Source organism: Felis catus, chromosome A1, assembly GCF_018350175.1.
Source record: "Felis catus isolate Fca126 chromosome A1, F.catus_Fca126_mat1.0, whole genome shotgun sequence".
In the NCBI taxonomy this organism is placed as follows: Eukaryota; Metazoa; Chordata; class Mammalia; order Carnivora; family Felidae; genus Felis; species Felis catus.
In genome coordinates, this window is record NC_058368.1 from 206,071,162 (window position 1) to 206,087,867 (window position 16,706).

The following is a 16,706-nucleotide window of genomic DNA, read 5'->3' on the forward strand; positions in this document are numbered from 1 at the left end:
AGAAGACGGACATCAATCACACCATCACACAAATAGAAGCATGGTTACAAATGGATGAGAGTGTGATTAAAATTGATACAGAGTACCGGGCAGTACATTGGCCATGGGATATGGAGATAAACAAGTCCTTGGAGAACACAAAAAACTTCTCCTTTCACACTCAAGCACCAGTTCTATTTCTCTTTGTGTATCTTTTGCTTTGAGGAGAGACCAAAGGGATTCCCCAAGAATATGCTACCCAGAAAGGTAGCGTATCAGCTTCCGGGCACCACACTTACACCTCTTAGGAGTACTGTGTTGATACAGCAATTGATTTTTACTGTAGTCTAGTTTTCTACCAAAAAATCTGTGTAGCCTGTGTGAATGATAGAAAACAGCTCAGGGATGTGTTTGTCTCAAACCATACTCTCTACTTCTCCCACAGAAGTCTTATTGAGTTGCCAACATGATAATTGATCTCATTAGAAGCATCCCAACAGTCAGTGCTCAGCAGAAATTGAGGAGGATGCTGGGAAATTGCCATTGCTGCACCAGAGCTGGGTCTAAATTAAAAGGAGCAGGTTTTCCCCGACAGGAGACTAAGGTACAAGATAAAGTTAGCACCTCTGGATTATCTATTATTCAGGAGTTTTTAGAAAACTGTGGTTTCTATTTTCATTATACACCCAATTCCTTAAATTTTTGTTATTAATATCTTATGACTATGGCTTTTCCAAAGCCCCTGCCTCCCGGGCTAATTGCCCCCTTTGTGCACTGCTGCGTCCTCCACGACATCCAGATGCTCCAGGAAAGCATTCTCTCAACTCTCATCTCTACCTTTAAGCCCCCAGAAGCACCCTGAGCCTGTTCTACTCCTCAGTGTTCAGCAAAATAACACAATTTTTGAACACCCAATAATTCCACTCTCTAATACACAAGCATCTGCTGGTTTTAATAAGGAAAATAGCAAAGGGGATTATTCCTGAAGTCAGGCGATGTAAGTTGCTAAGTCTGTGGGAGACATGGTCTCTTCAACAGTAAAGTGTAGTTAAGAATAGCTGGCCTCCTTTACCTTGCGGAGCTTTGATGAGATGAAGGATATGAAAACATTCTGAAGATGACAACAAACATGCTGTAAGCCAAAGGCGACAGAATCGGAATGTCCCCTGAACACACGGGATGTAGGATGTTTTGAAGACCCTGAAAATCTTGCTGTCTTCCTAACTTTACTCCTCCTTCACATCTCAATATAACTGTGTTTATCGTGATACCAGAAATTTGCACTTCCACTGTTGTCCTTTTACACTGAGTCTTGGGTCTCCGGAAGTCCCTCTGACAATGCATAGATCTACCTGGTGTTGGTAACAAATGAACCTCAAGGGCAAAGAGAGAAGGGTATCAGATTATTCCATTTTGGTCTTGCCAAATGGATGGGATATCCTAGAGGATGAAATGCAACATGAGTACATTTGGACTGACTAGAGAAAATTCAAGTTTGAACTGAAACAGAACTATTTATGGACTTGGGTAGAACACAGGAGGATAGAAATTAAAACTGGTTCCAAAAAGGAAATGTGGAAACAAGTACTATAGATGAATTTCATCTGCTGAACTGCATGACTTAAATCTAGACAATAAAAACCAAGTGTGGTTCTAAAAACTAATTATCTTTCTTTCTGCATCCCTTTCATCGCATCCTCTATGAGCTTCAGTTTCCTTATTTGTGAAATGAGAGTAGTAATGCTCACCTTACAGCTTTGTTGAAGGATTGGATACTAAAATAATGAAAAGCAATATGATGCAGTGTCTGGAATATAATAGGTGCTCAGTAAATATTTTCCTCCCCTGTACTACCTGTGAAAATTTACACTATAACGTTTTTATTAGGGGTGCAGAAGGAATAATTAGCATAAAGGAGAGAAAACAACATTTAAATTCTCCTTTTGGTGGGATTTTTCCTCCCTTATTTGGGAATGAAAGGGCCTAGAAACTAGTTCATGTACATAGTTCATGTAACAAAGGAAAAGAAAAGAAAGAAGACACAAGAGACACTAAAAGTTGCATAGAAATATTCAAAGTTAGAAGGTGATGAGGCATGCATCCATGAAAGAATACAGAACTTTCAGGGCTATGCTGGAAGGAAGGAAGTGGATACAGGAAATCCATCCAACTGCTAGTGGAAGATTCCAGGTTATCAGACAAAAGGGATAAAGTGGTGTGTCCCATTTCAGTGTACTAGGAGAAACTGCAGCTCTTGTCCTGAACCCACCCTCAATATTTAGGAATTTTGAAAGGGCGAGAGAAATGCAAAACAAAACAAATACTGCAGAGAGAGAAAGTCCTAATTTTTCAAATAGTGGAGGAAAGTGGAACCTGAGAACTATAATTTAATACCCCCCAAAATGTTTCAGACAGATTAGTAAATATATAATTAATAAGCTGTTGGAAAAGAAAGATATGATTGCTAGGAATCTGAACACCCTTCTGAAGCTCTCTGAGTAGCCTTGATTGATATGATTCTCAGACTCATTAAGAGTACCATAAAGGGTATGTTTTCATTTTAACTAAGGACTTAGCAAAAACCTTCTCAATAGTGTAGTCAAGAGAGAGCATTGTGTGATAGATACACATGGAAAAATCTCTAGAATTAAAAAAGAAAAAGAAAAAGAAAAAAAGAAAAATCTCTAGGTTTATGGAGGATCAGTGTTCAAATAGCTGGTTTCTCAGTGTCAATAAGGACAGAATAATCTAGGGTCAGCTACAGATTTCAATCCCTGCTTGATCTTTCCTGCCCTGATATGTACCATCTCTAGAAACTGAGTCTCCAAATTCTCTCAATATTTAGGCTTGAACCAATTCCCTTTCCCAAGCCAATCTTGACAAAGCAAAAATATATGTCAAAAACCTCCCTAATCCAGAATAGGAGAGCTTGGAATTAAGTAAGAATTCTAGTGCTACTCCCCAGAGCTCAGTTCCTTGGTCACAATCTCTGGGGGAAAAAAATTATTTTACTCATTGTCTTAGTTCACACAGTTATAAAAAAGTACAAAAGACTGGGTGGCTTATAGACAGAAGAAATTTATTTCTCACAATTCTGGAAGCTGAGAAGTCCAACATCAAGGTGCCAGCATAGTCAGTTTCTGGTAAGGACCTTCCTCCAGGTTGCAGACTGCCAACTTCTTGTTGTGTCCTTCTGCGACAGAAATAGGGAGATAGAGCTCTCTCCGAGTCTCTTTGATAAGGGCGCTAATCCCATCCATAAGGGCTCCACCCTTGTGACCTAATTATCTTCCAAAGACAACACTTCCTAATACCATCACATTGGGGATTAGGATTTCAACAAATATGTTTCGGGAAGACACAAATATTCAGTTCATAACACTGGCATTCCCATCCCTCAAGGTCTTCTTCAAAGCCATTTAGACCCAGATCTGATGAACCAGGAGCAAATCTTGGGCGCCTGGGAAGTAATCCTCAAATTTTAGTTCTAGGCCCATCCCCTCCATACAGATTACACTATAGATTTGTGTGATCCTAAGTGTGCATTAACTGTTATTTGACTTCGTTCCTTCTAGTAGCTGGGTTTTGCACATTTAATTGAAGTTGTAAAGTTCCTGAGTTCCTGATGTGCTCCTTTTGGGGAAGGACACACTCATTTGTCCTACCTAATGACAAGGATCTCTCTCCCCATATTATCATAGTGATGACTTGATCTATAATTGTCTACTATGTGAAATCCCTAGATCTAGAACCCTGCTCACCTTCCTGAGCAAGTGAAGCTTATTTTATTCATTTCTTTAAAAAGATTTATCCTTCATCTCAGTAAATATGCCAATAAACATGCCTCTGGTCCTCTGATATTCTCTCTCTATTGGCTGGCCCTGTGTTACCAATTCTAAATATTTCTATGGCTGAGACCATCTAATTTACAGCCTCTGAACTAGTCAAAAACATGTATCTTTAAAATTTATTTATTTAACAAATATTTATTGAGCACCTAGTATATTCCTAGCACTATTCTAGAAACTAGAAGCAGAGAAATACAAACAAGTAAAAATCCCCTGCCCTCACTGAAAATAAGTATGTTTTATTTGAACTTTTTCTAAAATCTAGGAGGTAAAATCAATAAGTTAGAATACAAAGCAACCTAAATAAACTAGAACGATAAGCCAAAGCAAGTAAGACTAACTTTAGCAGAGTGATACAATTTTCAATTGGCTTTAAAGACTCCTTTGCTCAAATATAAGTTGGGGAAGATCTGGTATGCCGGCAATTCAAGTGAAAAGATATGTGCATTAATCTGTGAGTTAATTAGAGCATAGAAACCCAATATGGTAGAGCTATCTTTAAAAAAATCTGAATCTTAGGCTGAAGTAAGCACAGTTCAATGCACGCATTAGTATGGAATACTGTGATCAGTTATTGACAATATAGATGGCTTTTATTTTATTTTTTAATGTTTATTTCTTTGTTTTGAGAGAGAGAGAGAGAGAGAGAGAGAGAGAGAGAGAGAGAATCCCAACAGGCTCCCCACTGTCTTCGCAGAGCCCGATACGGGGGCTTGATCCCACGAACCGTGAGATCATGATCTGAGCCGAAATCAAGAGTCAGATGCTCAACTGACTGAGCCACCCAGGCGCCCCAATATAGAGGGCTTTTAAACACTAGAAAGTATTCATAGGAATGTGAGAAAGATGGCAAGAGACCTGGAAGTCGAATTATTGGAAGAACTATTAAGAGATCACTTAAAGACTTTTTTCTAGAAAAGAGAAAAGCTGTGAGGTACAGAATGGGTCTGGAAATCTTTCCAAATATTTGAAGTACTATCATATGGATGTGAGAATAGAATTTTCCTACTACAAAAGACAGAACTGCACTCAAACATAGACTTCCCAAAACCAAACAAATTGGCACATAAGGCTGGCCTTTTTAACAATTTGAGCTGTGTCGAAATAGAATAGTCAGTGTAAAAGTGGTAGAGTCCCTGTCACTGAAAGTTTTCCAGCAAAGGCCAAGTTGGCACCTGCTAAGAACTGGAAGTGGAGTGAGGAGGAGGGCAGGGGCGTCTATAGTAGAGAACATATTACCCTGTAGCACTATCTAACATCTCTTCCAATTCTAAGGTTCTGTCATCCATCCATTTTACTCCACCATGTACCAAAGGAAAGAGAGATATTCTAAGGCATTAAAAAATAGATAAGCCTGATACCCCTCCTGCAGTGGAAAAAGCTGTACCTAAAACAGTGCAGTCAGTACAAATTGAGACAAAATGGTCCTTGTGAAAATTGTTAATTCAATCGCTAAAATAAAACTGTCTAAATGTGCATATGGTACTCATTTAATAAATCTTAAAAGTGACACTTCCTGACAGGCAAGGGAAATATTTAAGTGCCAACTTCAGAACCACAAATCTGTCTAAGTACTATAACTTGTAAATGAGATATTTTGCCAATATATAATGTAAATTAGACATACACACATGCACTTTTTAAAATATTCTTTCATGGGGCGCCTGGGTGGCTCAGTCAGTTAAGTGTCTGACTCTTGATCTTGGCTCAAGTCGTGATCTCCTGGCTTGTGAGATCAACCCCACACAGTAGGCTCTGCACTGGCGGTACGGACCCTGCACGGGATTCTCTCTCCCTCTCTCTGTGCCCCTCCCCAACTTGCACTCTCTCTCCCTCTCTCATAAATAAATAAATAAATAAATAAATAAATAAATAAATAAACAAATAAATAATATTTTTTCTTACAGTGTGTAAGTTTGCCTTTATAAGGCAACTGCTCATAGCTGATATTGTACGGTATTGTTGTTTTTAAGCTTATTTCCTTTTCCTTAATACCATTGTTTCCCCCCACATCCATATTTTGTAAGTAGGGGTAAATTTAATTAGTCTAATACAGCCCACATGTTGTTAAGTTATGGTAGGTAATAGCAGCTTTTGCTTCATGCTAACCTTAAAACCATATGCAATATAGTGATTGCTCGACCATTCAGATGACCAAAATATATTTGTCCTATACATCTGGTCTCCATCCAGGGTTCTTGGTTCATAGTTCCCAAAGTTCTCGGAATTTCCTAGGTGTTGAGAGTCATAAAGGTGACTTTTGCTATGTTAATGAGGTGACTTTTGAGAAGGCAGTTTGCCTGTAGAGCCAACCATGTGATTAGAGGGTTGGAACTCTCAGTCCCACCTCCAAAACCTCCAGGGAGGGAAGAGGGGCTAGAGATTGAGTTCAATCACCAGTGAGCAACCATGACTGTGTAATGAAACATTTGCAGGGTTCGGAGAGCTTCTGGGTTGATGAACATATGGAGAGGCTGGGAGGATGGTGCGCCTGAAGAAGGCAAGGAAGCTCTGTGCTATTTTCCCATGCCTTGCCCTATGCATCTCTTCTGTCTGGCTGCCCCCGAGCCAAGTCCTTTTATAGAAACCAGTGATCTAGTAAGTAAATTGCTTCTCTGACTTCTGTGAGCCACTCTAGGAAACTGATGAAACCTGAGGAGTTTGTGGAAACTTCTGGTCTATAGCCGATCTGTAGCCAATTGGTTGGAAGCACAGGTGATAACCTGGGCTTGCCACTGACATCTGAAGTTGGGGGTTGGGGGGAAGGTAGTGAGGTTTTGTGGAACTGAGCTCCTTACTTGTGAAATCTGATGCTATGTTTGGGTAGACAGTGTTAGAACTGAGTTGAATTCTTTGACTCTGCTAGTGTCTGAGAACTGCCTGCTGGTGTGGGGAAGCTCCCCACCCTCCCACACAAACCCCCACATCAGAACAAGAGACCATATTTAGTATTTATTTCATTCCACCAAAAGCAAATATGTTCTAAATAGTACAAGTAAACTATGCAGATTTTATTGACTGTTCAGTTAGGATATGGAAAAGATTTACATCATTCTTCATACAGATCAAATTTTTGAAATCCCAATTAAAATGTAGAGATTAAAAGAAACTTAAGAAGCATATCAACTAATTGCAATGGATATATCATAATTGGTTCATACTAAAACAGATGAACTCAAAAAAACTCAAAACTCCTCAAAAAAAAGAGGAAATTGAACTCTGAATATTTGACAATATCAGGAAATTATTGTTAATTTTTAAGTATAATAGTGGTATTGTGCTAACTTTTTCTTCAAAGACTCTTGAACCCTTAGTTTTCAGAAAAACATTCTAAAATATTTGTGAATGAAATCATACACTGGGATTTGCTTCTAAACAATCTACAAATGGGGAAACAGAAGAGGATATAGAAGAAAGAGGTAATTCTGACTTGATAATTATTTAATCAGGTGATGAAAACACATAGGAGTATTAATTATACAATCATCTCTATTTTTACAAATATCTGATATTTTCCATATTTTTTAAATAAAAACAAATCTTATTTAGACTTTTATTTTCTCTCTGCAAAGTCCTTCTTCAACCACCACCAGCCAATTTTTCCTGTTTTCCTACATTTTCTAACTCCTGTATTTTCTCAAGCAATTCAACTCTCAAACAGAAAAACAAAAGCCTTGAAACTAACCACGCCCAGCCCTTTAAAGAACACATTAAAGATTGTTAATTATGCTCAGAGTCTATCCCTTGAGATCTTGGGTTCATGCCAAAACATCTGTTTAATTATCTAGTCTAATTGCAGTTCTTCTTGTATATCATTACACTGGAATTTTTTAAAGAAAGAAAATGTATTACCATAAGTTTCATCATCTTAACAGCATTAAAATTCATGAGTGTGTGCGTGCACATGTGCACACATGTACGCACAGGTTTATCTCTGCCTTTGTGTGTGCTCAAGAGGCACAAAAGCATAAATAACTGAAGGTTGAAATTAATGATTTTGAGAACTTCTAAAATAAATTAAATAATGAACAAATATTAATGGAGTAAACCTCACAGATTAGGACAATGATATGAGGTATCATCTCCATTTGAACTTATCTTTTATACCTTAATTTTACCATTTTGACTCTATTTTTATACGCTATTCATGATTTACATAAAACCAACTGACAAACACAGATGGAAAATGTTATCTAACAAAGGAAATAAATGCCTATATCTGGCTCCCTCACAGACCTCTGGTCATATTTAGGTTTACCATGTACCCTTAAATGTTTGGAACATAATAGGATTTTTGTTCTGGCAGACACTCTGCACTGTCTATCTAAAAGATCCTCATAACTCCTTTCTTCCCTGTGTTCCTCTATTGAGAGGCATAGAAGCTAAAATACTTGATTTCCCAGGCTCTGTTGCAGTGAAAAATGGCCATGTGACCAAATTGTTACCAAGAAAATGTGAATGGAATTCACTGTGAATGTCTTCTCTTCCCAAATTTAAAATATAAAGTCTTAAATGGAGAAAGGTTTGTACTTTTCTACCTTCTTCATTTCTGGAATGCCAACATGAGGTGCAGAAGTATAGCAAGGCCATCTTGCAACTAAGAGGTCAAAAACACATGCTAAAGATAGTAAAGCAGTAAAAGAAAGAGCCTCGATCCAGAACAACACTGCTAAACCGCTGTTTTATCTCTGGCTTCCTTTCTTCAGATGGATTTTTATATAAGAACAACAAAACATTGTATATTTAAGCCACTGTCAAGAGTGTTTTCCAGGTTTCTGTTTTGTTTGTTTGTTTGTTTGTTTGTTTGTTTTGAAAGGAAACATATTCCTAATTTACACACTAGTGTTCCTAGGAGCAAAACAGGTGGCAGCTGTTCACAATACAGAAACGACACAAATATATGTAAGAATGTGGGCAGACTTCTGCTTCTGGCAAAGATGATGAAGTGACAGGGACTGGATTTACCTTTCCACCTAAAACAAGTAAAAGAACAGACATAAGAAACAGTTTTCAGACCTGAGCACCTGTTAGTGCAGGACATTGATCTCTGAGAGAGGAGGAAAATCTGGGGTTAGTCCCAGGGATTGTCCAACATTACTTCTGGAAAAAGTTTCTAAGCTCCAAAACAAGGTAGAGGAAACCAGGGAGAGCCTGGAGGTCTATCTGATGGAAGATATGGAGCTAAGAGTCCAGGCAGGGCAAAGTGGATAGAGTGAGTATGGCACTGGGAAGGAAGGAGCTGCAATGGAGAAAGCTCCGGAGAGCTGCAGAGCGTTCACCTCTGCTCTGCAGCCGAGTAGTGACTAAGGGTTACACGTGGGGAGAACTAAGACTAGGGAACAAACCATGCCAAAGGAACGGAAGTAATGACTCCAAAGCTCACACAGGCCCAGGAATAGCTTATATTTTCAGCCAGCCAGAGTGTGAAGCTTCATAACTCACAAGACAACAGAAGAATATCACCTGAGTGGTAGGGCCAAATTTGCCCTTCATTAAGGTTGTCTGGTCCTTATACCTTACAAGACATAAAAGAAACCGTGGAAAGGGTCAAACTGTTCCCCTGTAACTTAGCTGTGTCACAGAACAAAGCTTAAAAATATTCGACACCCAACAAAAAATAATTTACAATGTCTCACATCCAATGAAAAATATTCTAAGAAGCAGGAAAATATAATCAATAAGAGGAATAAAAAGAATCAATGAATAGAAACAGACTTAGAAGTTACATGCTTTAGGTGGTAAACCACAAAGAAAAGTTTATTTGCTTTTGTAAAAGTAATATACTACTAAGACACAGTGAAGATTTAAGGAATGCTATTTTATGAGATATAATACAGAACAGAAAAATGCTTAAGAAGTAATTAACATGTAGGTAATTAACAATTGAGTAATTAATAATTAGATTGATTATATCATCAGCATGATTATTTCATAGAGTTCAGGAAGAACACTTTCTCTTAAAATCAGAAACCATGCTCTTAAGACCACGATAAACTTAATGCTGCTGGAATGATTTGGTCTGGTTAGTCTATTTTTTAGTTAGGTCATAAAAACAACAAAAGCGAGAACAACCCAAAACAAAATAACAGATAGTAATAACTTAATGAAAACTCAGTGCAACATCTTCCCCTTGCATTTCCTTTTTCAACTAACCATTGTACAGAAGATAGAAACTTAGAGATTGCAACTTCATTGCTAAACATCTCCAATATTTATACCTACTTTTCTGGTTTAGTAATTACAAAATGCTGACATGGGCTCTGGATTCATCTTCTTGGACTTTCATATTCTTCTCTGTGCACTATGGAAGCAGATGGAGAATTATATAACACTAGGACCAGGCAGGAAGGTCAAGTTTTGTTTTTCAATCCTTGATCCAGTTTATGATCTTATGATTTGCCTCCTTTCCAACAAAAATCCCAGTTCATATCTGAGTGCTACTGGTAACCAGAAATTGTATTATTTGAAACTTACTTAATTTTTTACCACCACTTCTTGGCTAAAATGTTTTTGAATAGTTTCATTTAATAAGTTTTTTAAAACTTATTGGACGTCCACCAACTAATGAAAGGTTAAAGAAGATGTGGGGTGTGTGGGTGCGTGTGTGTGTGTGTGTGTGTGGGTGGGTGTGTGTGTGTGTGTGTAATGGAATATTACTCAGCACTCAAAAAGAATGAAATCTTGCCATTTGCAATAATGTGGATGGAACTAGAGTGTATTATGCTAAGTGAAATAAGTCAGAGAAAGACAAATATCATATGATTTCACTCATATGTGGAATTTAAGAAACAGAACAGATGAACATAGGGGAAGGGAAAGAAAAATAAGATAAAAACATACAGGGAGGCAAACCAAAAGAGACAAATACAGAGAACAAACTTAGGACTGCTGGAGGGGAGGTTGGTGAGGGGATGGGCATTAGGGATGGGCATTAAGGAGAGCACTTGTTGGGATGAGCACTGGGTATTATATGTAATTGATGAATCGCTAAATTCTACTCCTGAAACCAATACTATATTATATGTTAACTAACTTGAATTTAAATAAAATCTTGGAGAAAAAAAAAGAAAAGAAAAGAAACCCAATTCCAATGCAGCTATGAGGGTCAGGGTCAGGAGGAACAGTTTTGATAGCACTACTTTATTTTTTTTAATTTTGAATATTAATTTTTAATAATGTATGATAGTTAACCAGTTTATAAAAGTTGATTTGTGATAATTGATTTGATTTTCAATATGAAAATAGGTTGGATAAAAATTGCATATAGAAAAGGCTAGGACCACTGGCCTATGTACTTTTTTTTAATATGAAATTTATTGTCAAATTTGTTTCCATACAACACCCAGTGCTCGTCCCAACAGGTGCCCTCCTCAATGCCCATCACCCACTTTCCCCTCTCCCCCACCCCCCATCAACCCTCAGTTTGTTCTCAGTATTTAAGAGTCTCTTATGGTTTGGCTCCCTCCCTCTCTAACTTTTTTTTTCCTTCCCCTCCTGCATAGTCTTCTGTTAAGTTTCTCAGGATCCACATAAGAGTGAAAACATATGGCATCTGTCTTTCTCTGCCTGACTTATTTCACTTAGCATAATACTCACCAGTTCCATCCATGTTGCTACAAATGGCCAGATTTCATTCTTTCTCATTGCCAAGTGGTATTCCATTGTATACATAAACCACATCTTCTTTATCCATTTGTCAGTTGATGGACAGTTAGGCTCTTTCCATAATTTGGCTATTGTTGAGAGTGCTGCTATAAACATTGGGGTACAAGTGCCCCTATGCATCAGTACTCCTGTATCCCTTGGGTAAATTCCTAGCAGTGCTACTGCTGGGTCATAGGGTAGGTCTATTTTTAATTTTTTGAGGAACCTCCACACTGTTTTCCAGATTGGCTGCACCAGTTTGCATTCCCACCAACAGTGCAAGAGGGTTCCCATTTCTCCACATCCTCTCCAGCATCTATAGTCTCCTGATTTGTTCATTTTAGCCACTCTGACTGGTGTGAGGTGATATCTCAGTGTGGTTTTGATTTGTATTTCCCTGATGAGGAGTGATGTTGAGCATCTTTTCATGTTGATAGCACTACTTTAAAGGAAAAACAAAACTTTTATTGTTAAATAAAAGAATTAGTAAACAAACAAAAAACCTCATTGAACATGGGGGATTCTGAAAATCTCTAAGTGTAACACGAAAATATTCACATTTTTAAGGCAACTCTATAATCCGTTGAAATCACCAAAATCATGAGTTAGAAATACATTGTTAATCTTATAAAAGTAATCAAAACAGACATGTGTTTCTTTCTTTAAAAAAAAAAAAAGTAAAAGATTTTTCTTTCTAAATGTGAGACATTCAGCTAGAGGTAATAAAATTGTCTTTTAATCCTTAAAAATATAATACCGATGGCTGTTTCTTCTAAAAGTTGTTACTTAGGCAGTTATGTGGCCCAAGTAACTTATTATGAAAAGCTGAGAGAATGAAAGTATCCTACTTTCAATTATCTAGCAGCCATTAAAACTGAATTCTTCATTCAAAAAGATGTTCTCATAACATGACCTGAGCATACAAGAGGTAACTGACCGTTAAAACCTAGACCTTCTAAAAGCTCTGGGAAGGGCTGAATGAACTCTAGGTCACAGAAAGCAAATTCCCTCAGATGCCAGGCTGCTAAGCAAGGTCTTCCAGAGGTAAAGGGCCCCCATTGATTCTCTCACTACTCAGTTTATGAAGTCAGTCTATGTTCCTCTCCTGGCACCTGTTGGTAACAAAGCTAGAAATGCCTACTATGAGAGGTATTTGGGAAACAATTTGCTAGAAAATTACTCGCCTGCAAGACCTTCAGTTATGTATCACTTGAGAATGAAACCATTTTATAAATCCATTTGACAGTTTCCTTCCCTATCTTCAATTCTTAACTCCTTCTGAATTCCTGAAAGGATGACTATAAAACCATATTTTCAGGTTAAAAATGCATCATGCTTAGTAAAACACAGAAAAGCAGCTGCTGTTTAAACATGCTTCAGATTAGCAATTCATGACTAATATCTCTTAAGGAGTATTAATCAAGAAGCATTAAATTAAGCTCAGTCATTATATTAGGCTGTGAGGTATAGTCACATGTCTTACCATGCTGTCCCCAGTGATGGCTGGCTTGCATTCAGTCCCTGGAAACTTCTCTGACCTCCTCCCTACATCACTAGCTGCTGCTATAAATTCAAGGTAGAAAGAACTCTCCATGCTGGGTTTATGTGGTGCAGAATGTAAGAAATTCCCAACCCACAGAAGGCCGCAATTAAAAAAAAAAGTCACTTGTAAATTTGTTGTTTAGTAATTAAAAACATTGTACATTGTTTTGGTATTACCAAGAAAGTGAAAACAAAGTTGCTTCATGCACAAAATGATCCTTAGGTCAACTAATCTGATCCTTTCATTTTTTTTGCAGTTGGGAACTCAAACTCAGTCTAGAGAGGCTGATTTTTCTCATAGTAATACAACCAGGTAGTTTGAATCAAAACTTAGACACACATGAAGTTTGTGAACTCCAAGTCTAGTCCAAGTCTAATGCTGTTTCTTCTTTTCCCTGTTATTTCATACATGAACCCTTCTCTGGGGAAAAAAAAAAAAAAGAGAAAGAAAGAAAAAGGGAAGAAAGAATGAACTTTGAATATATATTTTGTGATAAAGACATATGCAAACATTGTATATTTGCTCTGAAAACAATAACAGCCTAAATCTCGGTTTAAAAAAAATAGAAAAAGCAAGAAAATGCTATTCTGTTCACTATTCATGCTGAAGAAGTTAGAGGATCTGCTGTCTTCTACTTAGAGAAGGATAAAGAGAAAAAGATTTCTCTGCATTTATTTAGAGGACTCATCTCTACTTTCAAAGACCACCTCAAATGTTACCCCTGTCCTCTGTGCAAAGAATTCACAACTCGTTCTTGTTGTTTACTCCTCTGTCATAACAATTGCTACTCTGCCTCATTGTTTCAGTTAGTTGTATCAGCAGACTGGCTTCTCCCCATGGACCATGAATTCCTTGAGGTTAACATGGCCTCTTTCATCATGGTCTGTCGGAGCAGCTCTATCATAGGGTTTCTTGCCTAAGAAGTAGTCAGTAAATGTGTTTCAAATGGAACTCAACTGAATTATGCTGAAAATTATCCTTTTATTATTACTGTTTACAACAAGAAGAAAAAGCAGAGTAAGAGAGACCAGAAAAGGGGGGTGGAGAGAAAATGACATGAGAGAATGGAAAGGAAGGAGGAAGAAGAGGAAGGAAAAGAAAGAAGCAAATGAGACTGCTAAAAAAGCAGGGCAACATTTAGCCCTGTATAAAATTACCATCTAGTATTTCTTACCTTTCTATACACCAGAGTGTAAGCAATTAGGCTTATGTTTTAAAACTGACTGAAAAAAAAAAAAAAAAGCAGAGCCTAATTCCATTTTAAATATATTTTATAAAATCTAATTCTTCATTTAAAGAATAAAAGGATTCATGTCAACATTCAAATGAATTGTATTCTAAAATAAAACCATTAAAACCACAAAAATGTAAATTTCTATAAATTTTGATATTGGATAGATTGATTGATAGATATCCTCCCATAGTTTTATATTTCACCTTTACTGCCTTATTAATATTCCTGCTGATAATACCTCATTTGGGCATAGTAGTTCTGGGATTGGGTAGTCTCACTTGTCAAGTTAAACTGAAAGAGAATGGTTATCATATACCCAGGGAGACTCCTCAGTTCTTTCTTCTTAAACTTCTTAAATTCAGTTCTTTAGCAAGCTGAATTTAAACTTCCTTGCAAACATATATTCAGAAACAATACTTCATTTGTTAGCACATGCCATCCTATTAGCTTTGAGAGTTAGTGTTTAGCATGCTTCCAGGGCTTCAGAGAAATCAAACCCATACTGTGTTAACCTGGTGTAAAAAGAAAAACAGGAAATAATGGGGAAATGAAACAAGATGGCCCAGAAAAATGGAACAAAAATGACAGTAAATTTGTTGTTTTGAAGTTTGACTTTTTAAAAATCTATCTGCAATGTTACTATATGAAAAGAGAGATCAATGGGTAAATGTGCTATATCTGAAAGAATAGTTAGCAAAAAGATGTGTTTTGATTGCCCTGATGAATAAATTACAAAGTCAATATAAATCAATCATCTCCTAACCTCCCTAATCTCTATGAAATCAAGGAAATCTTGATATACAGACATTCAGAAAAATTATTTGCCACCATTCACAAAATGAGTAAGAAATTGATTATAACAATTACCTAAATAGCTCACTTTCTTATTATTGATTCTATTGTACGTTGTTCTTTAAGATTCTAAGAGCACATAATTTGCAACGTCTTTATTTCCCTAAAAGATGTTAAGAGTTTCAGGCTACTTCAGTACCTCTCTGACCTACCAATTCTCAGCCTATTCTTCAAGGTTGAGCAAATCACGGCACTGGGGATGAGCAGTAGTCTTCTCCCCCATTCACAACAAACACCCTTCAAATAACTGCTAAATTTTCAATTATCCCCTGGTGGGTGATTGGGCAATGATCTTAGGCAGTGCTTCTCAGACTATTGTGAGCTCAAGAATCACTAGGGGTGTTCATTAAAAATACAGATTTCTGCCCCTCATTATAATTGTCCTGGGAATGGACATTTTAAGTAAGGACACCAGAGGATTCCTGTTACTAGGCACTTATGGACACAATCTGGGAAATAGTGACGCTGACTTGGGAAGCTCTAGATGTTCTTAACTAGCAGCTTGCTGAGGCTCTTTATAATAAATACAATGCAAAATAATCTGTCTGTAAAAAGAATAATGCATTCAAAGATTTAGTTGGAAGCATTTGACTTAGGAGTCTGAAATAAACTTCACCAATAAAGGAAAAATAACTGAAAAGCAGCAGCAGATGAGAATTGTCATGTGCTCCTTTCCAAGGCCCCTTTCACATCCAGACCTATAGACAGCTAGTACCCCCTTACCTAACACCGGCCACATTAACATACAGTCAGCCTGGACAGACACTGAAAATCGTGGTCATATAGATTTAGGGTCAGGGGCATTGGGACCAGATTTAGGTCCATACGTAAAGTTGAAAGCATTATAGTCAAGGGATGTGGATAAAAAATGATTTGAAAACAAGAAGAGAAAATGGAATCAAAGAAAAAAAGCCTGAGTCTAGAGTGAGGCCAAGACCTAGACCATGTGAATGGTGGAGGGAGAAATGGGGAACAGGAAGGGAGGCAAAGAAGGCTTTGCTTTGCTGCTGTCAGTTGGACATTCCATTCAACTGCCCCTGGTGGGCATTCCGGCCCACTGAGCATGCCCAGTTTGTGTGACTGACTTTCACCAAGTAGAACAATCAACAAGATCACCATAAAGGCTTTACCAACACCAGGCCAGTAAAGTGACCACTGAAAACCATTCCCAAATTTGTGATCAATGGACCCAAGTTTAGGGAGAGGAACTCCTTTGGTCTACAAAAATGGTTTGAGTCCCAGTCTCTAATTTCTTCCTTCTCAGATACTCTGGTCTCCACCCAAGGGACAGTGTTCGGTGAGATGCAGTCATTTTGTTGGTCAGCAGGAGCTCAGAAGCAAGAAAATGTCATAGTGGTAGAATACAGCATCATCCTCCTCAATAGCAGCCCATCGTTGGACGCTTCCAGATCACTGTGCCAATCAAGTAGAGGAGGGAATGTCCTTTAGAGAACCTTATGTGAGCCTTATGTGAGAAACTTGCCAACTTTCTTGTTCAATTTTTTAGCCATACTATTTCTGATACTTAGGTGCTGTCTCTTAGCCTAAAACAGCCAAGACATGACTCAGGACATGGAAGAATCTGCAGGTGAGCATCACGGGATCC

At 37.6% G+C, this 16,706-nt stretch overlaps 1 protein-coding gene and 1 long non-coding RNA gene across 8 annotated transcripts in view; one reads left to right on the plus strand and one right to left on the minus strand.

Moving 5' to 3' along the window:
* Positions 1 to 3,041: 3,041 nt before the first annotated feature.
* LOC123380158 lies at positions 3,042 to 16,066 on the minus strand. Of its 2 annotated transcripts, none has more exons than XR_006585586.1 (3): positions 12,955 to 16,066; positions 10,050 to 10,128; positions 3,042 to 3,172 (listed from the first exon to the last, which is right to left on the minus strand). It is a non-coding gene; the product is annotated as an uncharacterized LOC123380158 (long non-coding RNA). The 2 variants fall into 2 exon arrangements; XR_006585588.1 differs by lacking the exon at positions 3,042 to 3,172 and adding an exon at positions 6,935 to 8,800.
* Positions 16,067 to 16,195: 129 nt separating this feature from the next.
* The window catches only part of MROH2B (maestro heat like repeat family member 2B), a 71,690-nt gene continuing 71,179 nt past the window's right edge, over positions 16,196 to 16,706 (plus strand). For 5 of the 6 annotated variants that reach the window (XM_019811451.3, XM_045037704.1, XM_023238843.2 and 2 more), the window contains exon 1: positions 16,196 to 16,688. In XM_019811451.3, coding sequence (XP_019667010.2) covers positions 16,661 to 16,688 — 28 coding nt within the window. In that variant the 5' untranslated portion in view covers positions 16,196 to 16,660. The remainder of the gene's footprint in view (positions 16,689 to 16,706) is intronic. The other variant, XM_019811443.3, reaches the window with a different exon arrangement.